The sequence below is a fragment of the Coregonus lavaretus genome, assembly GCF_964263955.1.
Source record: "Coregonus lavaretus genome assembly, chromosome: 36".
NCBI lineage: Eukaryota > Metazoa > Chordata > Actinopteri > Salmoniformes > Salmonidae > Coregonus > Coregonus lavaretus.
In genome coordinates, this window is record NC_140023.1 from 12462416 (window position 1) to 12487093 (window position 24678).

A 24678-nucleotide genomic window follows, 5' to 3' on the forward strand; every position below is an offset into this window, starting at 1 on the left:
TTGCCCATGTCGTCGTTCAGCCACGACTCGGTGAAACATAAGATATTACAGTTTTTTTATGTCCCGTTGGTAGGATAACCGTAATATTAGGTCATCTAATTTATTTTCGAATGATTGAACATTGGCTAATAGGATTGATGGAAGAGGCAGTTTACTCGCTCGCCATCGGATCCTTACAAGGCACCCCGACCTACGTCCACGATATCTCAGTCTCTTTCTCCTGCGAATGACAGGGATTTGGGCCTTGTCGGGTGTCTGTAGAATATCCTTCGCGTCCGACTCTTTGAAGAAAAAATCTTCGTCCAATACGAGGTGAGTAATCGCTGTCCTGATATCCAGAAGCTCTTTTTGGTTATAAGTGACGATGGCAGAAACATTATGTGAAGAATAAATTACAAATAACACGAAAAAACACACATAATAGTACAATTGGTTAGAGGGCTGTAAAACGTCAGCCATCTTCTCCGGCGCCATTCTCAACTCTCAATGATGTTAAGTTCATAATATTGAGTCAATATTTGTTTTCAACTGCATGCTTGTTGAATAGAGTCAGATATGCAATGAAAGAAATTCGTCCCTGTGCTTACATGTGCAAACACACATGGTGGAGAGCGGACTAGGCATTGTCCGATGTGTTTTACCACCATAGATAAGGGATCAGCCGTTAAGCATTCGCTTTACAAGGCTAGAAGACACTTATTGTTGGCTTTAAAAGGGACCAAGCCCATAAAACACATCTCTTCTTTCACTGCCTAAGTACCTGCGATAGATATAGCAGTCAGTTTGGGCCCCTGACGAGCCTATGTTACAGATAGTTGCGAGCAAAACGTTTTGCATTTTGTCACAAAATAATTTTCAGACTCAGAGCATTGTATGTTTTCTATACTGTATACCTTTTCCTTTTGCTAAACTGTCCAACATAGATGGAAAATGGACTCATGTGCGCTGTATAGCCATTTTATGGTGCCACATAGAACATCTATACCTGGTGACATAAAGGAGAACGTAAAAGAGCCATGCATCTTCCTTCATCTTTCCCTTTCTCCTTCTATCGCCTATCTCCGTCCATCTTCCTTCCTTCCTCCCTCCCTCCCTCCCTTTATCTTCCTTCCTCCTTCCTCCCTCCATATCCCTCCATCCATACCCTCCATTATATGATTCTGGCACTGGTGTTTCCCCTCGAGACAGCCCTCAACCCAGTGTGTCATATCGCCCACTCACATCATCAGAAGGAGCCCGCGCACCATCACCCTCCCCGCTCTCCGCTCCCCACCTAGTCTCCGCCTGCTCCCTGTTCCTGCCTGCCTGCTAGAAGCACCACCAAGCCAGGCTTCAAACGCCACCTCATTTCAAAGGGCTGAGCTGTCCTCCATCTTTCTCTATCTTTCTCTCCCTCCCTCTCTCTCTAAATGATCTCTATTTCATAGCACCAAGATACAGCACATTTAGATGGATTAATTCCCTTCCAACATGGTACTCTGTCTTAACAATGGAGTGTTTTTTTTAATGGCTTTTGACATCAAAGATGGTATAAAGTACAAAGATAGAGTACCTTTTACATTTGTAGTCAGAAATGTAGCCCTATGGATTATAACTGAAAGGTCATGTTCACCTATTGGAACAAATGAGAGGTTTATACCAAGACATGAACGAACAGGGAAGAGAGATAATATCAAAATGAAGACACAAGCAGACATGTGTCACAGACCTGTCTGTAGTTAGCTTGAAGAAGGAGTTGCCCTTAACCACAGATCTAGGATAACATTGTCCTACCCCCAATCCTAATAATTTCTATTAGAGGGATGGAAAAATATCTGATCCTGTATCAGTGGTTAGGGAAAACTGAGAGATAAAAGAGCTGTATGTATAAACCAAACCCCACTTTTTACCCGAGGACGTAAACAGAATCTAATCAATACTCTACTTCAGTCAATAGGGCCACTTGACAATCTGTTGGTTTTCTAAGGAACCTGGAAGATCATGATGACTCCTTATGTCTGCGTAAATGTATTTTCAGACGCTCATAAATGCAACAAAATTGCACCTTCTTCGGTATAGATTTTTTGTAATTCAGATGAATGACTAGAACCTAAAATAATTGAATGTGGTCTTCCCTAGCACAAGAGTGGCAAAAAGGAACGTTATGGAAAATTGCTTTCAAAGTAATCGAAGGGGATTCTATCTGGGTCATCCTCCACAATACAACCCATTGTCCTAGGAGAAACATGCAAAGGACAACAGGAGAACCAGCTAGTAAAAGAGACGGAGGCAGCAACAATGTGCAGCTAACCTCTCCCACCATTTCAGAACCACAGAAAGCTGAAATCAATAACTGCAGGACTTCATATGAGCATGCCAAGCAGAGAGCATCCCAGATATAGACCTTACTGGTTTGACACTATATGGAAATGTATTTATAGAGTCGATGTCCACGCCCCCGCGGAAATCTAATTAGCATAACAATAAAAAGTCCCATATAAATCCGTCAGTTTAAGCACTTCCGCATCTGCGGTGAAAGATGACAGAGCTTGAGTGGTGTTTGTCAGACCATGAGACATCCCGAAAATCGGTCTTCTCACAAAATCATCTGTAGCGTCCCAACAGTTTGGCCAAACTATTATGACCCCTATTATGGAAAGATGAGACTCTCACGAAAACCATCCGTTTTGCTCTACGACCCCCACAAGCGTCTTGGGACTCGTCTGAAGCTGCTTGGTCTGTTTCGCAAGCGTTCCCGGAAGTCTTGCGATGTTGCGCCTCTGGGTTTAGAAACTCGGTGGTTAGATTAAAAGCAACTCATTCATGAAGAAGTATTGATATTCTGATATTCTTTTCAATTTCTGAATGAAATCTGCAGTAGTTTTGAGGCCATTACCATGTACTTGGTATAACCTACTTTTGGTGCCTATTTTCTGTAGGCATTATATCCAAGCCAGTAACCAGGGGCTGTCGATGCCTTTTTCACCTTTATATCGATGTGAATAAACTTGGCTAGATTGAAAGTATGGTGTCAAAACCAATTTCTCAGTTTGACATGAAACATGAGATTAAAAAGTGTAATATTTAATTTAAGAATTAATACTTTCCTCGCGGCACGGGTTGGATGGAACAATACCGTGAAGCTTTCTGAAGTGATTATGTATGCTACTATAAGAAATCACATGGACTTCAGCACTAAACACACAAGTGGCATGACTAACATTGGTTTTAATCATAGCTTGCTACAGCCCAAGACTCTCCTAATCAGCATATTCATACTGCACAAGAATGAGTGATTTAAAAAATACAACTGTATGCAAAGACAAGATGATACCTTTGATAGATACGCTTGTTAGGGGCTAGTATGTCCCTTGACGAGCTAGCCTCAAATTGTAATCATTTTTTCGCAGTGGCGGGGGAACCGGGCCCGTTTCCATGGGAACCACTCTGTGTGTGTGTGTGTGTGCATGTGAGCGTGTGTATGCATGCATGCATGCGAGTGCGTTTTACTTACCCTGCGGTCTTTCTCCAGACGCTGTCTGTGGCGAAGGCTGCGTTTGCTCCTCCTCTGAGGGGTGTCCTGGGGGTAGAAGTGAAAAAGGCCCTCTCCAAAGGGGAGCTGGGAAAGAGAGAGAAGAATGGCGTGAGAGAAGGAAAGAAAGAGAGAGGGAGAGGAAAGAGATGAAGGGATGGAAAGGAAAATGGGGGAATGAGAGAGAGGGGTTGATGGAGGCACAGAGAGTGATGGAGGAAGGAGACAGGTGAGAGAGGAAAGAGTAAGCAATGGACAGAAATATATATATATATATAGAAAGTAATGGAGTGAATGACAGAATGGAAAAAGGAGGAAGGGGAGAGAGAGAGAGAGAGAGAGAGAGAGATGGAGAGAGAGAGAGAGACAGAGCGAGGGGGGGGGGGGGGGGAGGTCAGCACCACTCCATTCTGTGGAATCACAGGGTCTATTTTAAGAAAGTGTGCACTGCTTGAATGAACTACAATAAATCACAGAGGGAAGAAATTAGATGCATGGTACGAGCGGTGCCTAAGGCTCCTTAGTCAGATTAAAGACCTCCATACGCTGTAATAAAGGCTGTGGTGCCAGGTCACAGTTTTCAATGAAACACAGTCTAATGTGCCTGTCGGATCTATGTGAATCAGTATGCTTATGCAGCTATGGTAATGTATGTTTACCAGGCTCCCCTCCACTCAGCCAGTAAGACTGGCAGTAAATAGCCGATATGAGAGGATGTTCAAGAATATATCCTGGATTCCCTTTTCATAGGGTGTTACGTACAGTAAATGCTGGTGATTCAAAGTAAACATTAGGGAATTGGCTTAATGTGTGTGTGTGTCACTGTACAGATATTGTTTAATGGCGTGTGTGCTATGGAGACAAATATAGCTGGAGATGACATAATCTAGAGAAGATGTATGTGTGAAGCAGTGAAGGAGTGGATGGAGGGGGGTAGCCTACTGTATGATAGAATCTACAAGGAAAAAGACTAGCAAGTAGACACTTTCAGAAACCAGTTAGAGATGCTGCCATTAAACCTCAGTCAAAACAACACACATTCAGTATTTAATCATCCATGTCAAACTACACATCAAATCTTCAGTAGCCAAGAGAGACATGCCATTGTTTTGAATGCCGAAGTGAAAATCTTAATTCACAACACCACAATACCCTCGATTTTTTGCTTCGCCTCAGTGCCTTGCTCCCCAGCCAATTGCACCCACCCTCTTCTTCTGACATCTGACAAGGCAGTTCAGTCAGGGGAATAATTTTTCCTGTTGAGACATCAATGGCTGCTTAAGGTGTTTGATGTGTGATGACAAGGTCTGCATTCACTGGGCTGTTTAAGAGCATTGGGCCAGTAACTGAAAGGTCGCTGGTTTGAATCCCTGAGCTGACTAGGTGGAAAATGTGCCCTTGAGCAAGGCACTTAACCCTAGTTGCTCCTGTAAGTCGCTCTGGATAAGAGTGTCTGCTAAATGACTATTCTGTAAATTATAAACTGCCACATCTGAAGACAAAGTACTCTGCTGGTTTCTGATAAAATGGTTTTCTACATTGAGAATTCATTGAATTGATCTATGATAAAGTGTATGAAGAGCATGCACACATTATCAACTGAATAATACTTAGATAATCTTGCTGACCCGGAAAATGCTCAGTCTAAGTGTATGGAACAAACACACAAATGCAGTGTAGGCTTACTTGACACCTTGGCATGTACTCCAAAACAAAGCACCAGTGCTCTAGCAATTGAACATGTGTGTGCAAAATAAGCTCAATGAATGGGCTCAAGGATAAGAATTTACTCAGGCTTTCACATAGCAAGTGAAAGGATCTTCTATGGTCACACTTTATTTGGATATTCCAGACTTTCCATCCGTAGATGCCCTACAGATGGTCATACTATCAACAAACTATATTTTGATAAGCAACTGCTTGCTAAGGTTACGGTTAGGGTTAGGTTTAGAATAAGGGTAAGGGTTAAGGTTAGGGTTAGGGCTAGGGTTAGGGTAAGGGTTCTGTTTAGGGTTAGGACAAGGGTTAAGGTTAGGGTTAGTAGATAGTTGAAATGTTACTGATAGTCTATAGATAGTCTGTAGAGCTGTTACCAGGTGTGTGTGTGTGTGTGAAAACATAGTGACCTCATCAGAATCTTTATGTATGTTTATTCCTTAGATTATATCCGTATATTTATTCAATCCTGAAGAAGGCACTCTGTGCCAATACGTTGGTTAGGTGTACCCATTAAATTGTTGGGAGCATTTTCAGAGTGTGCAACTTTCTTTCTTTCTTTTCATAGTTTACCCTCCGTTAGTCAGCACCTCTACATGTTTTGGGTGTGCGTCAGCTCAGGTAGCCTAGCGGTTAAGAGTGGGGCCCGTAATCAAAAGGTTGCTGGTTCACACCTCTCTGATTCAGATGGGTTGGTCTAAATGCAGAAGACACATTTCTGTTAAATGCGTTCAGTTGTGCAACTGACTAGGAATCTCTTTTCCCTCATGTGTTTTACTATTCCTTAGATAAGGCCTTCTCATTTCAAGCCATTGGAGATATGTAGCATTCAGTAGGTATAGTGTTTGACATAGACCTATATTTATGAACTGACAACAACTATTTTTTAGGCTGAGGCATTACCACCCCTACAGGTCATCAACTAACTAAATGAGTTTTCAATTATGTCTTGAGTGGGCAGAGTCCTCAAGGATGATCCCGGTGGAACTGATGTTAGGCTGCTATTAGCCGGCCCTAATTCACATAATCTATTAAGGCCACATTTATAATTTCCAAAATGACTGGGGGCCAAGAAATGTAGTGGCAATATGGTGGCAGTTTTGGACCAAATTTAACTGTTTGACAGTTTCAGTGATAGCATTCGAAGAAAATGTTAGAATATAGCATAAATTAAGGCTGACGTCATATTTATGTATCGAATATGAAGTTTAGGCTAATGCCACATAAACCGAGATATTATGTAACAAAATAAATGATGGAGATCAACTTAATTGATGGTCGTCTGAAAAACAAAGCAAATAGGCCTAGGCATATTTCAAATAATATGCAATCTATTTAAATGTTTTAATTGAAGTCAAAACAAGTATTTATGTTTCTAAAATAATAGCCAAAATAATATTTATAATATTCTAGGCCGTTTCGAAATGAAAAATGGGAATATAATGTTTTTCAAGTGGAGTTTAGCAATAAAATCTGGGCATGTTCATCAATGCAAATCAAGCTTTAGGCTTGATAAGAATATCGAATCAACAACCCATTAGCCTACATGATGCTAATTTTCTGCACATAATGTCCTATGTCTTACCTTCCGGGCGCTTTGAAACCCGTGCTCCGTTGCAAGTTGGTGTGCTTCATCGTGTGCACCTTCATGCAACTGAACCAAGAGATGATTTGTAAAGATCCCTTCCTCCGTGGCTTGTGTTGCAAGAACCAGCAAGTTTAGTAATATCAATCCAACTGCTGTCCCATATCTGAGAGATCCGAGCATCATGTCTGGCTTGTATCAGGGTGCCTGTCGGAGTGAATTCTGCGGGCGGGATGCTCCTCTGAAGAAATGTCGGAATCAGACCTTTTGGTGATACATCTCCTCTGCTGCTGAGGGCTAGTGGAAGTTGGACCGTCCTTCGGGTTTTAGCGTCTCTTTGCTGTGTGGGCGATGCTACGATACCAGTCGATGGGTGGTTGTGTTTGGGACCAAACCTGCATCCTCAGCTCTCTCTCCTCCTTCATCTATCATTTATCAGCTCCTCCGTTCGGGTTCTCTCCTCGTGACGTTCCACCAATCGGCGCTGGCGGGTGTGTCTCTCTCTCTCTCTCTCTCTCTCTCTCTCTCTCTCTCTCTCTCTCTCTCTCTCTCTCTCTCTCTCTCTCTCTCTCTCTCTCTGAGCTCTGGCGAGCCTTGGTGGAGAGGAGTGCCCGCGCTTTCACGCGCACGAGGACACTTTCAGGACCCTGGAGAATTCCTTCTCTGGTCAGATTTGGTGCTGAATACCTAAGTAGGAAAAGCCCGGTAGGAAAGCCCTGAATAGAAACACCTACAGCAACTAGGCCTACATTGTGCTCCTCAAATAACTTTGTGTATGATTCCTTGCTTTGTTAGACCTCCTGGTGTGCAGAAAATTACATCAGTGTCCAAGTACAGTGCCAGGCATAAACATTGGCTGCATTTTAGTCATTTGGCAGACGCTCTTATCCAGAGCGACTTGCAGCAGCAATTACAGTTCAGTGTCTTGCTCAAGGGCACATCGACAGATTTTTCACCTCTAGTTGGCTCAGGGATTCGAATCAGTGACCTTTCAGTTACTGTCCCAACACTCTTAACTGCTAGGCTACCTCCCAGCCCATATAGACTTTGTAGCCTTGGGTATAGAAAAAGTAGTGCCTCAATTATTTATCTTAGGCACAAGGATGTAGACTGTAGCCTATACTTGAATGGACAACATATTTTACTGGTGGTATTACTGAGAAGGGCTGTGGTCTCTATGTGGGCAGCTGGCTCTCAGAAACAGGGGAACATGACAGCTTCTCCTGCAGCTGAGCACCAGAGAGGGAGGAATGAAAAAGGTGAAACAGAGAAGAGAAGACTGTAATGAGAAGTAAAATGAAACAAAGAAAAAAAGCCTATCTGGTACCCAAGTCCTTTGTAGATATTGGTGCAAGTGTGTGTGGAGGAGATTTGTGAATGTGTGTTTGGGATTGGGCTCCCAGATACATACAGATTATATTTTGCTGTGTGATGGGTCTGAGGCTATATCTTCTGCTGTGTGAAATGAACCGCATCTGGCCACTCAGCTCTCTAAAGTGGGCATTGATTGGACGTCTGAACCCAAAACAAACCAGGGTACAGGTCTTTGAGTCCATAACACAATGCCATGTAGACGATTCATTGCAATGACAAGATGGTGTGAATCATCTAAAACCAGCCATGAAAATTCGGTTGTTTTCATTACGTAATTGAAAGGACACTTGTCGGTCGATAGAGCATATCTTTGCAGGTCTTTGACTCTTTATAGCCAAGGGCAGACTCAATGGTGCTCTTTAGGCCTTGCACTGGAATCAACAGGAGAATGGAGACAATGTAAGGAGCTTGCAACAACACAACAACAGTCAAAGCAATCATTTCACCATATCTTGCACATTATTCCAGAGCTGTGTTGTACACGACATGCCGTAGATCAATGACATCCCACACTGCTTTATAATAGGCCACATGTCACATTGTGACTGCCCCTGAAATGTCGATTTTCTCAAAGAGAGAGCATTATCTGCTGAGCATGTTTGGGGATATTTGGAGTTGAGCGCATGCCGAATGGCGATTGGTTTTCATGCTCTACAAGCTTATTCGATGATTACTTCTCTCATTACAATTCGCAGACACAATCTTAAATAAGGACAAGCCGAAATGTGTGTCATGATTCTCAATTGAATGATTCCATGATATCTGTAGCAGTATTTCTCTCAGGTACAGTGACCTAATCACGAAGGTGTAGGTTATCTGAGAATCAGTACAGAGGAAACCAGACATGAGTCATCTCGGACTGCTATAATTTCCTTATTTCTTTGACTTTTCTATTATAACATCACACAGGTGTTCTATCGATCACTTAAAGTAACTCTGTGGCAATTACAGTAGATAACATTAAAAAACAACATACCACATAAAGGTTTGGCAAGATGGATCATGCAAGGGAATATGTATGTGGTATTGTCCTACACTGGCCTGATATCATCATAGAGAAAGACATAGATCCTACTAATGACTTTGTTTAAATATACAGTATAGGATCATCTCCAGTAATCAGTGTTTCCATCACCCTTGCAGACTCCCTCCCACACACCTGCCTTTTTACATTGGTGAGTCGATGATTTATTTAGCCAGGCAAGATACGCCTCCTTATTCTTCCTGCGGTAAAAAAACTCCTGCTTGGTTTCCTCAGTGATTGATGCTCACTCCCATTTTGATTGGCACATCCTCTGGTACTGTTGGTCACACACTAGGCACACAAGGCAGCTGCAAACCAGTGTTGACAAACCTGCCAGGGAGTGTACAGTACATTCTGTTTTGGAGGTCTGAAATAGCAACTCTTTGACTCTTTTGTCTCACAAAATGTCAGTCTGTTTCTCATTAAAAGACTGAGATCCCTTAATCCATTCATTAAAAAAGCTATTTGATAATAATGACACAACAATACAGAGTTCAATTAACATTGTGTGGGGGTGTTCATTCATGTCTAATCCAGGTGAAGATAAGACGTCATCCCCATGGAAGCAAAGCCTCAGTCACATAACACATGACAGCCTAGTTCTCTCATCTTTCTCAAATCTTCTCTTATGTCACCTCAGCAAATACATTTGTTTCTGAGGATGACTTGAGTATACCATGACCTCTTCTCTAGGTAGACCAAATGGCTTTTCTCTTACTCTGTGTGATGGTTTCATATACTATAAGGGCTCGATTCAATCCGTAGCGCTGAAAAGCTGCACTACAGCGCGATAGAAATGTAAAGGCAATATTCCCGGCTTCCCGCATTAGCGGAGAATGCGTTCACGGGAAAAAACAGTGCATATGTCAGCTCAACTGTTACATTTCAATCGCACTATAATGCTGAACATCAGCTCTACAGATGCTATAGTTTCTCATAGACCAGCTGAGCTGGGGTACTAATGTAGCCTTCCCCAGAGAACTCAGTCCTGTGAATAAACTCACCACCTCAAAGAGATGTTTTATGCATACTGAAACATGCATAAAACATGCCAACGATGTCGCCATAGAGAAGATAATGCATAACATATAATGCTATCTAATGACCGAGTCATCAACTTTTACTGTTCCATTAGAGAGCATTGTCTGAACATTGCAAGGTTATAACCCTAGCCTATTAACTGGGTGTAACCTCAGCACGGAGCAAGTCATTCCAAAAAGATCATACAACTTGTATGAGGTCATTGAAATGCATGGCTTCCCTCACAACAATCCTTCAAATACTAGCTCTGGGTCATGGCTGTATTGGGTGTAGCTGTGTGTGTGTGTTTGTGTTTGTGTGTGTGTGATAATGTGTGATAATGTGTGTGTGTTTGTACGTGTGTCTGTGGTGTGTGTGTGTGTGTGTGTGTGTGGGGGGGGGGAATCTCACCCTGGCAATCCTGGCTATCGATCGTAAGGAAGAGCAGAGCCCCAGACCTGCACCACACACACACACACAAACACACACACACACACACACACACACACACACACACACACACACACACACAACACACACTACACACACTACACACACTACACACACACCAAAACCCCTGCTGTTGTTTTCAAGACTAGAACCCTCCAGGGTTGACCTTTCAGACAGACAGACTATAGATTGTTTTTAAAGGAGCAATCTGGAATTGGTACACACATTTTTTGACTTTTAAATGAATGATATTGTTACAGTCATAGGTCACATGTGTTCATGTGTGCTATCTGTGTACTGTATCCTGTCTGAGAGAGTTGTTATCCGGCTGAATGAAGGTAAAATGATGCTCGCAAGGCAGTGCATGATGGTGGATAATGTCCCTTTGTGCTAGAGCTAGAGCACATGCCTGTACAAGTAAAGGTATGCAATAAACCGGAGAATCATGTCAGTATATTACGTTGTTGTGTGATATTGCGCCTCCTGTGAGTATTAATTGTCATCTAAATCGGATGCTAGCTGTAGCCTACATAACTCTATAGTAAAACCACAACAATATACACTACCGTTCCAAAGTTTGGGGTCACTTAGAAATGTCCTTGTTTTCAAAAGAAAAGCAAATTTTTTGTCCATTAAAATAACATCAAATTGATCAGAAATACAGTGTAGACATTGTTAATGTTGTAAATGGCTATTGTAGCTGGAAACGGCTGATTTTTAATGGAATATCTACATAGGCATACCAGAGGCCCATTATCAGCAACCATCAGTCCTGTGTTCCAATGGCACGTTGTGTTTGCTAATCCAAGTTTATCATTTTAAAAGGCTAATTGATCATTAGAAAACCCTTTTGCAATTATGTTAGCAAAGCTGAAAACTGTTGTGCTGATTAAAGAAGCAATAAAACTGGCCGTCTTGAGACTAGTTGAGTATCTGGAGCATCAGCAATTGTGGGTTCGATTACAGGCTCAAAATAACCAGAAACAAATAACTTTCTTCTGAAACTCGTCAGTCTATTCTTCTTCTGAAAAATGAAGGCTATTCCATGCGAGAAATTGCCAAGAAACTGAAGATCTCATACAACGCTGTGTACTACTCCCTTCACAGAACAGCGCAAACTGGCTCTAACCAGAATAGAAAGAGGAGTGGGAGGCCCCGGTGCACAACTGAGCAAGAGGACAAATACATTAGAGTGTCTAGTTTGAGAAACAGACGCCTCACAGGTCCTCAACTGGCAGCTTCATTAAATAGTACCCGCAAAACACCAGTCTCAACATCAACAGTGAAGGGGCGATGCTGACCTTCAGAGTTGCAAAGAAAAAGCCATATCTCAGACTGGCCTATATAAAGAAAAGATTAAGATGGGAAAAAGAACACAGACACTGGACTTTTTCTTTGCAACTCTGCCTAGAAGGTCAGCATCCCGGAATCGCCTCTTCACTGTTGACGTTGAGACTGGTGTTTTGCGGGTACTATTTAATCAATCTGCCAGTTGAGGACATGTGAGGCGTCTATGTAGATATTCCATAAAAAATCAGCTGTTTCCAGCTACAATAGCCATTTACAACATTAACAATGTCTACACTGTATTTCTGATCAATTTTATGTTATTTTAATGGACAAAAATAATGATTTTCTTTCGAAAACAAGGACATTTCTAAGTGACCCCAAACTTTTGAACGGTAGTATATAACAATTGACTCGTGAAGAAGATAACTAATAAATGGCATGCTAGTTGGCTGTGGCGTCATAGGATTCGGTGCCCTGGACGGTTTTCACGGAAGAATACTGTACCAAGTTAGCTAGCTGAATAAACTAAGTTAGTCTATTCCTAGAAAACATTGAACCGCTGTAGTTTACAACAATTATAGTTTCTGAGATGGAAGTTGGGAGAGTTATATTTGGGTGTTTCAGTGAAACGTAAGTGAGGGAGGCCCCGCTCTCTCGCTTTCCCAGATGTTTAGTTCATTTCATTCCGATCTCCTTTGCATTATTGTAGCCATTTTCTGTAGCCTGTCAACTATGCGTCTGTCTATCCCTGTTCTCTCCTCTCCGCACAGGCTATACAAATGCCTCACACTGCGTGGCTGCTGCCACTTTAACCTGGTGGTCCCTGCGCGAACGACCCACGTGGAGTTTCAGGTCTCCAGCAGCCTCTGGAACTGCCGTTCTGCAGCCAACAAGGCAGATTCATCTCAGCCTATGCTACCCTCCAGTCCCTCAAACTTTTTGGCGCTGACGGAAACATGGATTACCACTGAAAACACTGCTACTCCTACTGCTCTCTCCTCGTCTGACCATGTGTTCTCGCATAACCCGAGAGCATCTAGTCAGCGGGGTGGTGGCACAGGAATCCTCATCTCTCCCAAGTGGACATTCCCTCTTTTTCCCCTGACCCATCTGTCTATCTCCTCATTTGAATTCCATGCTGTCACAGTCACTAGCCCATTCAAGCTTAACATCCTTATCATTTATCGCCCTCCAGGTTCCCTTGGAGAGTTCATCAATGAGCTTGACGCCTTGATAAGTTATTTTCCTGAGGATGGCTCACCCCTCACAGTTCTGGGTGACTTTAACCTCCCTACGTCTACCTTTGACTCATTTCTCTCTACCTCCTTCTTTCCACTCCTCCCCTCTTTTGACCTCACCCTCTCACCGTCCCCCCCTACTCACAAGGCAGGCAATACGCTTGACCTCATCTTTACTAGATGCTGTTCTTCTACTAATCTCACTGCAACACCCCTCCAAGTCTCCGACCACTACTTTATATCCTTTTCACTCTCGCTCTTCTCCAACACTACTCACTCTGCCCCTACTCAGATGGTAATGTGCCATCACAACCTTTTCTCTCTCTCTCCCGCTACTCTCTCCTCTTCCATCCTATCATCTCTTCCCTCTGCTCAATCCTTCTCCCTCCAATCTCCTGATTCTGCCTCCTCAACCCTCCTCTCCTCCCTTTCTGCATCCTTTGACTCTCTATGTCCCCTATCCTCCCGGCCGGCTCGGTCCTCCCCTCCTGCTCCGTGGCTTGACGACTCATTGCGAGCTCACAGAACAGGACTCCGGGCAGCCGAGCGGAAATTGAGGAAAACTAGACTCCCTGCGGAATTGGCATCTTTTCACTCCCTCCTCTCTACATTTTCTTCCTCTGTTTCTGCTGCTAAAGCCACTTTCTACCACTCTAAATTCCAAGCATCTGCCTCTAACCCTAGGAAGCTCTTTGCCACCTTCTCCTCCCTGCTGAATCCTCCTCCCCCTCCCCCCCTCCTCCCTCTCTGTGGATGACTTCGTCAACCATTTTGAAAAGAAGGTTGACGACATCCGATCCTCGTTTGTTAAGTCAAATGACACTGCTGGTCCTGCTCACACTGCCCTACCCTATGCTTTGACTTCTTTCTCCCCTCTCTCTCCAGATGAAATCTTGTGACTTGTGACGGCCGGCCGCCCAACAACCTGCCCACTTGACCCTATCCCCTCCTCTCTTCTCCAGACCATTTCCGGAGACCTTCTCCCTTACCTCACCTCGCTCATCAACTCATCCTTGACCGCTGGCTATGTCCCTTCCATCTTCAAGAGAGCGAGAGTTGCACCCCTTCTTAAAAAACCTACACTCGATCCCTCCGATGTCAACAACTACAGACCAGTATCCCTTCTTTATTTTCTCTCCAAAACTCTTGAGCGTGCCGTCTTTAGCCAACTCTCTTGCTATCGCTCTCAGAATGACCTTCTTGATCCAAACCAGTCAGGTTTCAAGACTGGTCATTCAACTGAGACTGCTCTTCTCTGTGTCACAGAGGCTCAACGCACTGCTAAAGCTAACTCTCTCTCCTCTGCTCTTGTCCTTCTAGACCTGTCTGCTGCCTTTGATACTGTGAACCATCAGATCCTCCTCTTCACCCTCTCCGAGTTGGGCATCTCCGGCGCGGCTCACTCTTGGATTGCTTCCTACCTGACAGGTCGCTCCTACCAAGTGGCGTGGCGAGAATCTGTCTCCGCACCACGTGCTCTCACCACTGGTGTCCCCCAGGGCTCAGTTCTAGGCCCTCTCCTATTCTCGCTATACACCAAGTCACTTGGCTCTGTCATATCCTCACATGGCCTCTCCTATCATTGCTACGCAGACGACACACAACTAATCTTCTCCTTTCCCCCTTCTGATAACCAGGTGGCGAATCGCATCTCTGCATGTCTGGCAGACATATCAGTGTGGATGACGGATCACCACCTCAAGCTGAACCTCGGAAAGACGGAGCTGCTCTTCCTCCCGGGGAAGGACTGCCTGTTCCATGATCTCACCATCACGGTTGACAACTCCGTTGTGTCCTCCTCCCAGAGTGCAAAGAGCCTTGGCGTGACCCTGGACAACACCCTGTCGTTCTCCGCTAACATCAAGGCGGTGACCCGATCCTGTAGGTTCATGCTCTACAACATTCGGAGAGTACGACCCTGCCTTACACAGGAAGCGGCACAGGTCCTAATCCAGGCACTTGTCATCTCCCGTCTGGATTACTGCAACTCGCTGTTGGCTGGGCTCCCTGCCTGTGCCATTAAACCCCTACAACTCATCCAGAATGCCACAGCCCTTCTGGTGTTCAACCTTCCCAAGTTCTCTCATGTCACCCCGCTCCTCCGCACACTCCACTGGCTTCCAGTTGAAGCTCGCATCTGCTACAAGACCATGGTGCTTGCCTACGGAGCTGTGAGGGGAACTGCACCTCCGTACCTTCAGGCTCTGATCAGTCCCTACACCCAAACGAGGGCATTGCGTTCATCCACCTCTGGCCTGCTGGCCCCCCTACCTCTGCGGAAGCACAGTTCCCGCTCAGCCCAGTCAAAACTGTTCACTGCTCTGGCACCCCAATGGTGGAACAAGCTCCCTCACGACGACAGGACAGCGGAGTCACTCACCACCTTCCGGAGACACTTGAAACCCCACCTCTTTAAGGAATACCTGGGATAGGATAAAGTAATCCTTCTCCCCCCCCTTGCCCCCCCCCCCCCCCCCCCTCCAAAAAATAATAATATATATATATATACATATTGTAAAGTGGTTATCCCACTGGCTATAAGGTGAATGCACCAATTTGTAAGTCGCTCTGGATACGAGCGTCTGCTAAATGACGTAAATGTAAATGTAAAATAAATGCCTCAGTTCAACTGCCGTAACTCATCAGAACCCCAAATATGTTTGTAAACAATGTAATTGTAAACAAACCATGTATAGCCTCAAAATGTGGTTGAAACTATAATTTTGATATCATGGATGGTCAGTCCTCACATATTTAGCTTTGTCTATGAATCTGACAGTGGTTACATTTCTCCAACCCCATCCCTCAGTGTTTTTGTTGTTGTTTGAACTGCAGACTGCCACTTTAAGTTTGAATGGGTGATTTAAAATGATTCAACAAAGACGAAAGCAGACATTATTACCTCAAACACTTAAAATATTGTTTCAATATCACAAATAACTCCCAAATGTTACCTATCTACAAGATCTCACTAAGATTCCCCAAAGGATATATCTTTTTATATGGGAATTTACCAATAGCTTCTGCAACCCATAGTATGAGTTTTCTGCTTCTCTGCTTTTCATAGGAGACATAACGGACTGCTGTTTGAACTCCTAATGAAAAGAACCCAACACACCAAAGAGAAGTCAAAATAATCTAACTATTCAATTTCTGTTGCCGGAGAAACCATGAGTAACCCTCCGAAAATAAAAGTATCCAGATGAAAGTGCATTATGACGGTCGGGTAGAGAGAAGGCATACACAGAGATTAACAAAAAACAATGGGAATTCAGTTGCTTCTAGTTATTAAGCTTTCACCGTATGAACTGGTCTTTGTATCTGTTGGGTAGTGAGGGCAGACGAGGGGGTGTTAGGGTAGAGGGGATGATCATGGATATCCCATCTGCATTGATTACTGGTCCCCAAGTGCCACAGGAAGTGCACTTCCGATGGTGTCTTGCTCTCTCTCACTCTCTCTTGCTCTGTCTCTCTCCCTTTCTCTCTCTTGGAAACCACTGCCTCAGACTCTGTGAGATTGGATTTCTGATGTCTGCGGTGGTTTGTGGACGTAGGGAAAAGTCAGAGATTTCAATACAAGTCTTCAGGGTGGGAAGGTAAGCCCCTCAGATTGCATCTGACAATGACATAGTCATTAACTACTAAAGTATCCTGGAGCAACAACAGAACTGGAGCCTTTAGATTAGTGTTCACCTCATTCAACTAAATCAAAAAGACCTTGATTAACTGATTGCCTAGCCTGCAGCTCTCCAAGACTGTTCTTTTTTATTATTTTTATTTTTATTTTTTTAGTGGGTAGATCAGCTTTAATATTGCAGATAGATTGTGCCTTCTATTAATGTAATTGTCTGCATCATTTCCAATCCCCCATAAAACTTTTTTGGTCAATATATTATTTTAAACATATGTTTTTGTAATATATTTTCCTTCTTTATTATTTTCCCCTAACCCTACCACCCCTAATTGGAGTAAACTAATGGACGGGTCAATATCACCATAAGGTGCCTTTGAGACTTCCCCATTTCCCCCCAAAAAAGCTGAGATTTTCCATTGAACTTCATATTCATTGTATTAAGTATATGTTATGCTGTTAGAAATGCATATTGGTCAAGCTCCCACACTTTTTATAAATTAACTGCAAGCAGACAATTTACATGCAAACAGCAAAATATGTCCACCCTGTCATGGACAATTTCAAAGCAGAATAAATACATTGTAATTACATAGTGATTATAAAACGTACATTTTCAGAAAACTATTTAGTCACTTTCTCAACAATATATTTTAGTTTATGGGAAAAGTATTTGGATAATAATGAAATTATGGCAAACTATTTGTTTCTCTATAAAATCTGCGAGAGTTGCACTTTCTTTTCTAAACAAAAAAGATATCTGGTCAAACTTTCAAACAATACTATTTGGCCCTCGTTTGTTTATAAAGGAATCACACAAAAGATTTTGCTAACTTGTGAAAATAATTTGTTTATTTTCATAGAACATGAAAATAACAGGGTGGACAGTGACATGACAGGGTGGACCCTGGGCATGACAGGGTGGACACGTTGTGAAATGTCATTGAATGGCCTCATAAATGCAAGGAACAATGCAAGAAAATTTTTCCCATGTAGGGGGAAATTACAAGTTGAACAGACTGTTTTTGATCCACTCTACCTGCATGCAGCCACTGAATAAAGATGCCCAAAATGAGACATTAATGTGGCCTTCTAGCGTTAAACTCTGTACATCATTCTGCACAGTGAAAGTCAAACATTCAACTGTAGAACAAGAAGAAAAATGTTTTTTAAGTGGAGAACAGTTGATTTGAAAAAACAGAATATTACAGAAAGATCACTTGGACGCATCTCCAAACAGTCTCTCCCTTTCTGCAGAGACATGGCTCAGTTCTGCAGTTGCTGTTCCACATACTTCCATGCAGACACTTCAATCTGTACAGAGCGCTTGTTCAGAGCCTGTGGTTCTGGTATTAGGCAAAGTACCTGCCAGTCATGGTACCAACAGATGTCGTCCCGAAGACTTGGCCATTTGAACTTGTTTATGCCATGGCGTTGCATACACTTAACTTTCACACTGTGCCCTTCTGCATCCATGATGATACCTGGGTACGCTTCATTGTCATAATTAACGACGCACCACTCTCCAATGTGCTTTACCTCAATCATTTCTGGTCTCCTAGGATTATCTGGTGTCTTTCCACATGCTGGGGACTTGTCAGATGAAACAGGAACATTAACTACAGTGACCTCTTGAAGGTTAAAGCAGGGGCAGTCCAAAACACCTTCCTCCCTTTTACACAGACATGAAATGTCTCTGTATTTCATTTGGCCGGGTGTCAGACTGATAGCTTGGTGGATTCTCATAGTGCCTTTTATGGCAGCTATTGCAGGTACCTCAGGCTTTGATTCAATATCCCTCTCTGGGATGAAGAACAGCTCGACAGATGTGTCCAGGCTTTTCAGCTTGTTATACAAGCTCTGGGCATCAGGAATGTCTCCTCCATGGGCTACAATCCGGTCTGCTGACCTCTTGAGGGCCCCACACACACCGTCTGGTGCCCCCTTCCAATGATTAGCCTCAAAGACATTCCACGTTATTTATTTGAAGCCATACTTGTAGGGTTCCGTTGAGAGGTTCCTTTTGTCGATACTGCGTTGCAGGCCCATCGCTGAAAAAATGAAGTGTGCTGACTTGAGGGTGTCGTTCTCTCACTACCTTCAGAACTGGATCAAGGTGGGCCCAGATGGCCACAGGGTCGTGTCTTCTGGAGGGTGATATGGAGCAGAAGGTGTGTGGCGCTTGTTCACCAGTGGTGTAGAGCACTCCAGTGTGCAGACTGGCCTGCTTGTGTGAGCCTCCAAAATGCACAGATTGTATTTCTTCGCTGTACTTACATGAGTAATTTTCGCTAAAATCTATATGCAAGAGGGACTCATTGTGCTTCAGACTCCTCCTGAGCTCCCTGTAGGCATCAAACTGCCATTTAATGTTGAAGACATGGCTCCTAAAATGGAGAAGCCTCTCCTGGAAATCTGTGTTAAGCTCATGCTCTGTTGTTGTTATCTCCCTTTTCACTGTTATTGTTGACACCTTCTCATCCTTCTTGATCTTCTCTGTCATCCACTGAGATAAACGAATGTTCTCTTCCCCAGGGGTTTTCAGCATCGGGTGACAAGTTAGGAGGCATTCACTGCACTCACCATAAGCACAGACCTTGGCTTTCGGGTCACACATGGTTGCTTCAGACATTTCCTCAATATTTCTTGAGGACAGTAACCCTTGGCTCTGCAAGGCATTGGCAATGAATTGCAAGTTCTCATGTTTTTTGCAGAGACATGTGTCACGGTCAGAGGAAGAAGGGGTTACCACCCAAAAGGGTCTGAGATGGCAAAAGGAGGTGTATGACATTTGGCCAATGTGCTCAGAGAGAAACCTCCTATGCAAGTTCTTCATTGTATCAGTAAGCAACCTCTTTTGCATTTTTTATACTTATACTTCTTAAGAATGTTTCCACTGACCACTTTTGCTATCAGCTGCTTCTCTCGGTTTGTTTTTGCATGTTCATATTTTCTTCTAATATCTTCAATCAGGGATGTATGGAAAAGAAGAGCTCTTTTGATGGGTGAATTCACTTTTTGATGTGCCAACAAAGCATTGACTTTTGTACGTGGTGATTTGGACGCACTTTCTTTCTTGGCCCGATAGTACCTCTTCTTATATTTCTCAGTTTTACTTTTCTCTTTTGTGAGCTGTGCCTCTAATATTTCGATCTGTTTTTTCAGTTTTCTCTTCGAACTCCTTCGAATGCTTTCCCCTTGATGCCGTTGCCTGAAACACAAAATATTTGTAAGGATTTTTTTTAGCAAGTTAGTTATCAATATGTCATTTTATGGGGACATAAACAGTTGATAATTGTCCTTCAAATAAATCTAAACTTTCTAATAAGTCTCATCAGCTAAACTTCCAATGATCTAACCTGGAGGGCCCTGGCTCATGCTGATTTTCAGGAGTTTCAGCAGGGGAGTTGGGTGGTGTCTCTGACTGTAGCAAAGCACTGGCCCTGTTTCTGGCTCTGGCTTGACTTTTTGCCTCTCTCCATTTCTTTCTTTTTGCCCTCCTCTCTCTCTCACTGAGCTCATTGACACCCTTCTTCTTTCCAGTCTCTCTGTCTTTTTTCCATTTGACCCTTTCTTTCTCAAGGTACTTTCTTCTTCTGTCTGGGTCAGCATCACGACGTTCCGATATCTCCTTGCTATCTCAGCTCCTTTTGATCTCATTCCTTGAAAAAGACGATTCAAAATGTTCCCTTACACACTTTAATTGGCAGTCCCGGTAAACTAGGCTTGCATTATCTAACTAGGTTTGCTGATACCGATATCGCCAAAAAAATTGTTCATATTGTCCATTCTTACTATGTATAGCATGTACTGTTATAAAATGTGTGTAATAGCTGTTGTAATATGTGTAACATTATCAGTATGTGGCCTAAACTATGCACATGTCCTTCCTGTCATGAACCATGTCCACCCTGTCATGGAAGGCTTGCTGACAGGGTGGACAATGACAGGGTGGACATTTTTGGCTAATGTTAGCATTTAATGAGCACATGGTGGACCTTCACTTAGCAACATACTACAGTTAGCAAGCTGACTGTGTACTGTTTTACAAATATATTTCAAAGTTCTGATAGGTTTTTCTATCAATTGATATTTCACTATGACAGAGTGGAAATGTTAAGGTTGACAACATCCAACTACACACATAATATGATGAAAATTATGAAACATAAGTGTAAATACTTACTCTGCAACTAGACACTGCTTCAGCCTTCATTGAAGAAAGACAAAATGCTCGTAGTGATGTCACTGAAATTATCAGTGGGTTTCTTAAAGTGGCAGTTACCCCATAATGACAGGGTGGACAGCAATTTCAGGGACACATGCAAAATGTTCAATATGATTATGAAAATACAATATACATGATCAAAATTACTTGTTTTATCAAATAACTTATTGTGGACAGTAAAACCATGTAAAAAAAATTGGATTTAGTATCATTTAACCACTTTTACACACACTGTAGTTAGCAGAGCAGTGTGTGGGACATGCCAAAATCACGTACATCCAATGAAAAAAAATTTATAAAATGAAGGAAACACTTTTTTAGAGACTTATCATTCTACTGATATGTGTGCAAATGTTTGGCCACTTATAATAAGACCTCAGACTTTCATTATTCTGCTACATTTTCATGATGACTGAGTGAGTCTGATGAGGACACCAAAGGCACCTCATAGTGATATTGACTCGGACTTCATTACTTAGGCTTCCATTTCCAGCTTATACATACAACATACATTTCACGGACAGTGTATTTTACATTAGTTATCTTTTGTTTGTTTTTAGTCCCAGCTTTCAGCTAACCTCGACCACTCCCAAATATCTCTGAAGACCACACAGTTTTGATTTCTAGCTGCCATATATTTTTCCACTATGCTGTGATATTTCACAAAGTTCTGAACCTTTCTATTCTCATAGTTTCTACAGATTGTAAATGAAAGATAAACACCTTTGCTAAGATTATTATTATATTATTGATCGATTGACAGTGACTTTTTTGGTCCTTAAATTAAACTGGTAAACTTTTTTATTTATCACAATTATCTTTAACCAATTTGTTTTTTAATGCAGAGCTGACAGCCAAGTTCCTTACCTTCTCCCCTTTCCTATTGACATTTTTTGTGGTAATGCTGCAATCAGTTGGTTGTAAATTTAGATAGAGCAGACATTTCCATATATTTTTGTTAACTGCATGTGTGACATACACTACCAGTCAAAAGTTTGGACACACCTACTCATTAAAGGGTTTTTCTGTATTTGTACTATTTTTTACATTGGAGAGTAATAGTGACAACATCAAAACTATGAAATAACACATATGGAATCATGTAGTAACCAAAAAAGTGTTCAAAATATATTTTATATTCTTCAAAGTCGCCACCCTTTGCCTTGATGACAGCTAATGCACACTCTTGGCATTCTCTCAACCAGCTTCACCTGGAATGCTTTTCCAACAGTCTTGAAGGAGTTCCCACATATGCTGAGCACTTGTTTCTTTTATTTTTATACCCCTTTTTCTCCCCAATTTCATGGTATCCAAAGTCTTGTCCCATTGCTTCAACTCCTGCATGGACTCGGGAGAGGCGTGCGTCCTCCGAAACACAACGAGCCGCACTGTTTCTTGACACAATGCCCGCTTAACCCGGAAGCCAGCCATCGGAGGAAACACCGTACACCTGGCGACCGTGTCTGCGTGCACTGCGCCCGGCCCGCCACAGGAGTCGCTAGTGCGCGATGGGACAAGAACATCCCTGCCGGCCAAACCCTCCCCTGACCTGGACGACGCTGGGCCAATTGTGCGCCGCCCCATGGGTCTCCCGGTCGCAGCTGGCTGCAACAGAGCCTGGACTCGAAACAGAATCTCTAGTGCCACAGCTAGCACTGCGATACAGTGCCTTAGACCACTGCGCCACTGGGGAGGCCCCTGCTGAGCACTTGTTGGCTGCTTTTCCTTCACTCTGCCATCTGACTCATCCCAAACCATCTCAATTGGGTTGAGGTCAGGGGATTGTGGAGACTAGGTCATCTGATGCAGCACTCCATCACTCTCCTTCTTGGTAAAATAGCCCTTACACAGCCTGGAGGTGTGTTGGGTCATTGTCCTGTTGAAACACAAATTATAGTCCCACTAAGCCCAAACCAGATGGGATGGTGTATCGCTGTAGAATGCTGTGGTAGCCATGCTGGTTAACTGTGCCTTGAACTCTGTGCCTTGAAATAAATCACAGACAGTGTCACCAGCAAAGCACCCCCACACCATAACACCTCCTCCTCCATGCTTTACGGTGGGAAATACACATGTGGAGATAATCTGTTCACCCACACCGAGTCTTACAAACACACGGTGGTTGGAACCAAAACTCTCCAACTTGGATTCCAGACCAAAGGACACATTTCTACCGGTCTAATGTCCATTGCTCGTGTTTCTTGGCCCAAGCAGGTATTTTCTTCTTATTGGTGTCTTTTAGTAGTGGTTTCTTTGCTGAAATTTGACCATGAAGGCCTGATTCACAAAGTATCCTCTGAACAGTTGTTAAGATGTGTCTGTTACTTGAACTCTGTGAAGCATTTATTTGGGCTGCAATTTCTGAGGCTGGTAACTCTAATGAACTTATCCTCTGCAGCAGAGGTAACTCTGGGTCTTCCATTCCTGTGACGGTCCTCATGAGATCCAGTTTCATCATAGCGCTTGATGGATTTTGCGACTGCACTTGAAGAAACTTTCAAAGTTCTGTATTGACTGACCTTCATGTCTTAAAGTAATGATGGACTGTCGTTTCTCTTTGCTTATTTGAGCTGTTCTTGCCATAATATGGACTTGGTCTTTTACCAAATAAACTGTATATCCCCCCTATCTTGTCACAACACAACTGATTGGCTCAAACGTATTAAGAAGGAAATAAATTCCACAAATTAACTTTTAAGAAGGCACACCTGTTAATTGAAATGCATTCCAGGTGACTACCTCATGAAGCTGGTTGAGAGAATGCCAAGTGTGTGCAAAGCTGTCATCAAGGCAAAGGGTGGCTATTTGAAGAATCTCAAATCTCAAATATATTTTGATTTGTTTAACACGTTTTTGGTTACTACATGATTCCATTGGTGTTATTTCATAGTTTTGATGTCTTCACTATTATTATACAATGTAGAAAATAGTAAAAATTAAGAAAAACCATTGAATGAGTAGGTGTGTCCAAACTTAGATGTAACCAAAAAAAGTGTATATAATAGGCAATACAATAGACCTAGGGTTTCAAGCTCTGGTTGATTTCAAATATAATGATATTAAGTGATGTTGTCATTTCAACCAAATATCAACATTTGAAGGAGTATCTTCTGCTTGGATAGTTATGTCTGTGCTACTGACTTAGTCTGGTATAATTGCAGTTTGTCTACAAATTAATAATTTATATGTTGGATTCACATCTCCATCTCAACTAAAAATCCAAGTTAAAGAATAGGACTAAATCAAATCAAACTTTATTTTTTAAATTGCATTTAAAGTTTTATTTTATTTTATTTAGTCCTATTTTTTTCCAGACTGTCAGTGGCACAGATGGAACTCTCCAAGCAGAAGATACATATCTTTGAAATATTGACAACCATTGATATTGACAACCAAACACAATTCAATATCACGTTTGAAATATAATAAATAGCATATTAACTTGTCGAGAAGTTATTAAATTATATGTTGGATTCACGTCTCCAACTCAACCAAAAATAAAAGTTAAATAATGGGATAAAGCCATTGGCTCAGACAAAACTATCCAAGCAGTAGCCTATCCTTTAAATGTTGATATTTGGCTGCGTTGTCAACCAAACACAATCAATATT

General features: G+C 42.5%; 1 protein-coding gene across 1 annotated transcript in view; it reads right to left on the reverse strand.

Moving 5' to 3' along the window:
• Positions 1–7270, reverse strand: part of pcsk2 (proprotein convertase subtilisin/kexin type 2) — a 91223-nt gene extending 83953 nt beyond the window's left edge. Inside the window, exons 1-2 of the mRNA XM_084153288.1 lie at positions 6813–7270; positions 3494–3598 (exon numbers count right to left, since the gene is read on the reverse strand). Coding sequence (XP_084009414.1) covers positions 3494–3598; positions 6813–6998 — 291 coding nt within the window. The 5' untranslated portion in view covers positions 6999–7270. The remainder of the gene's footprint in view (positions 1–3493; positions 3599–6812) is intronic.
• Between the last annotated feature and the right edge of the window lie 17408 nt (positions 7271–24678).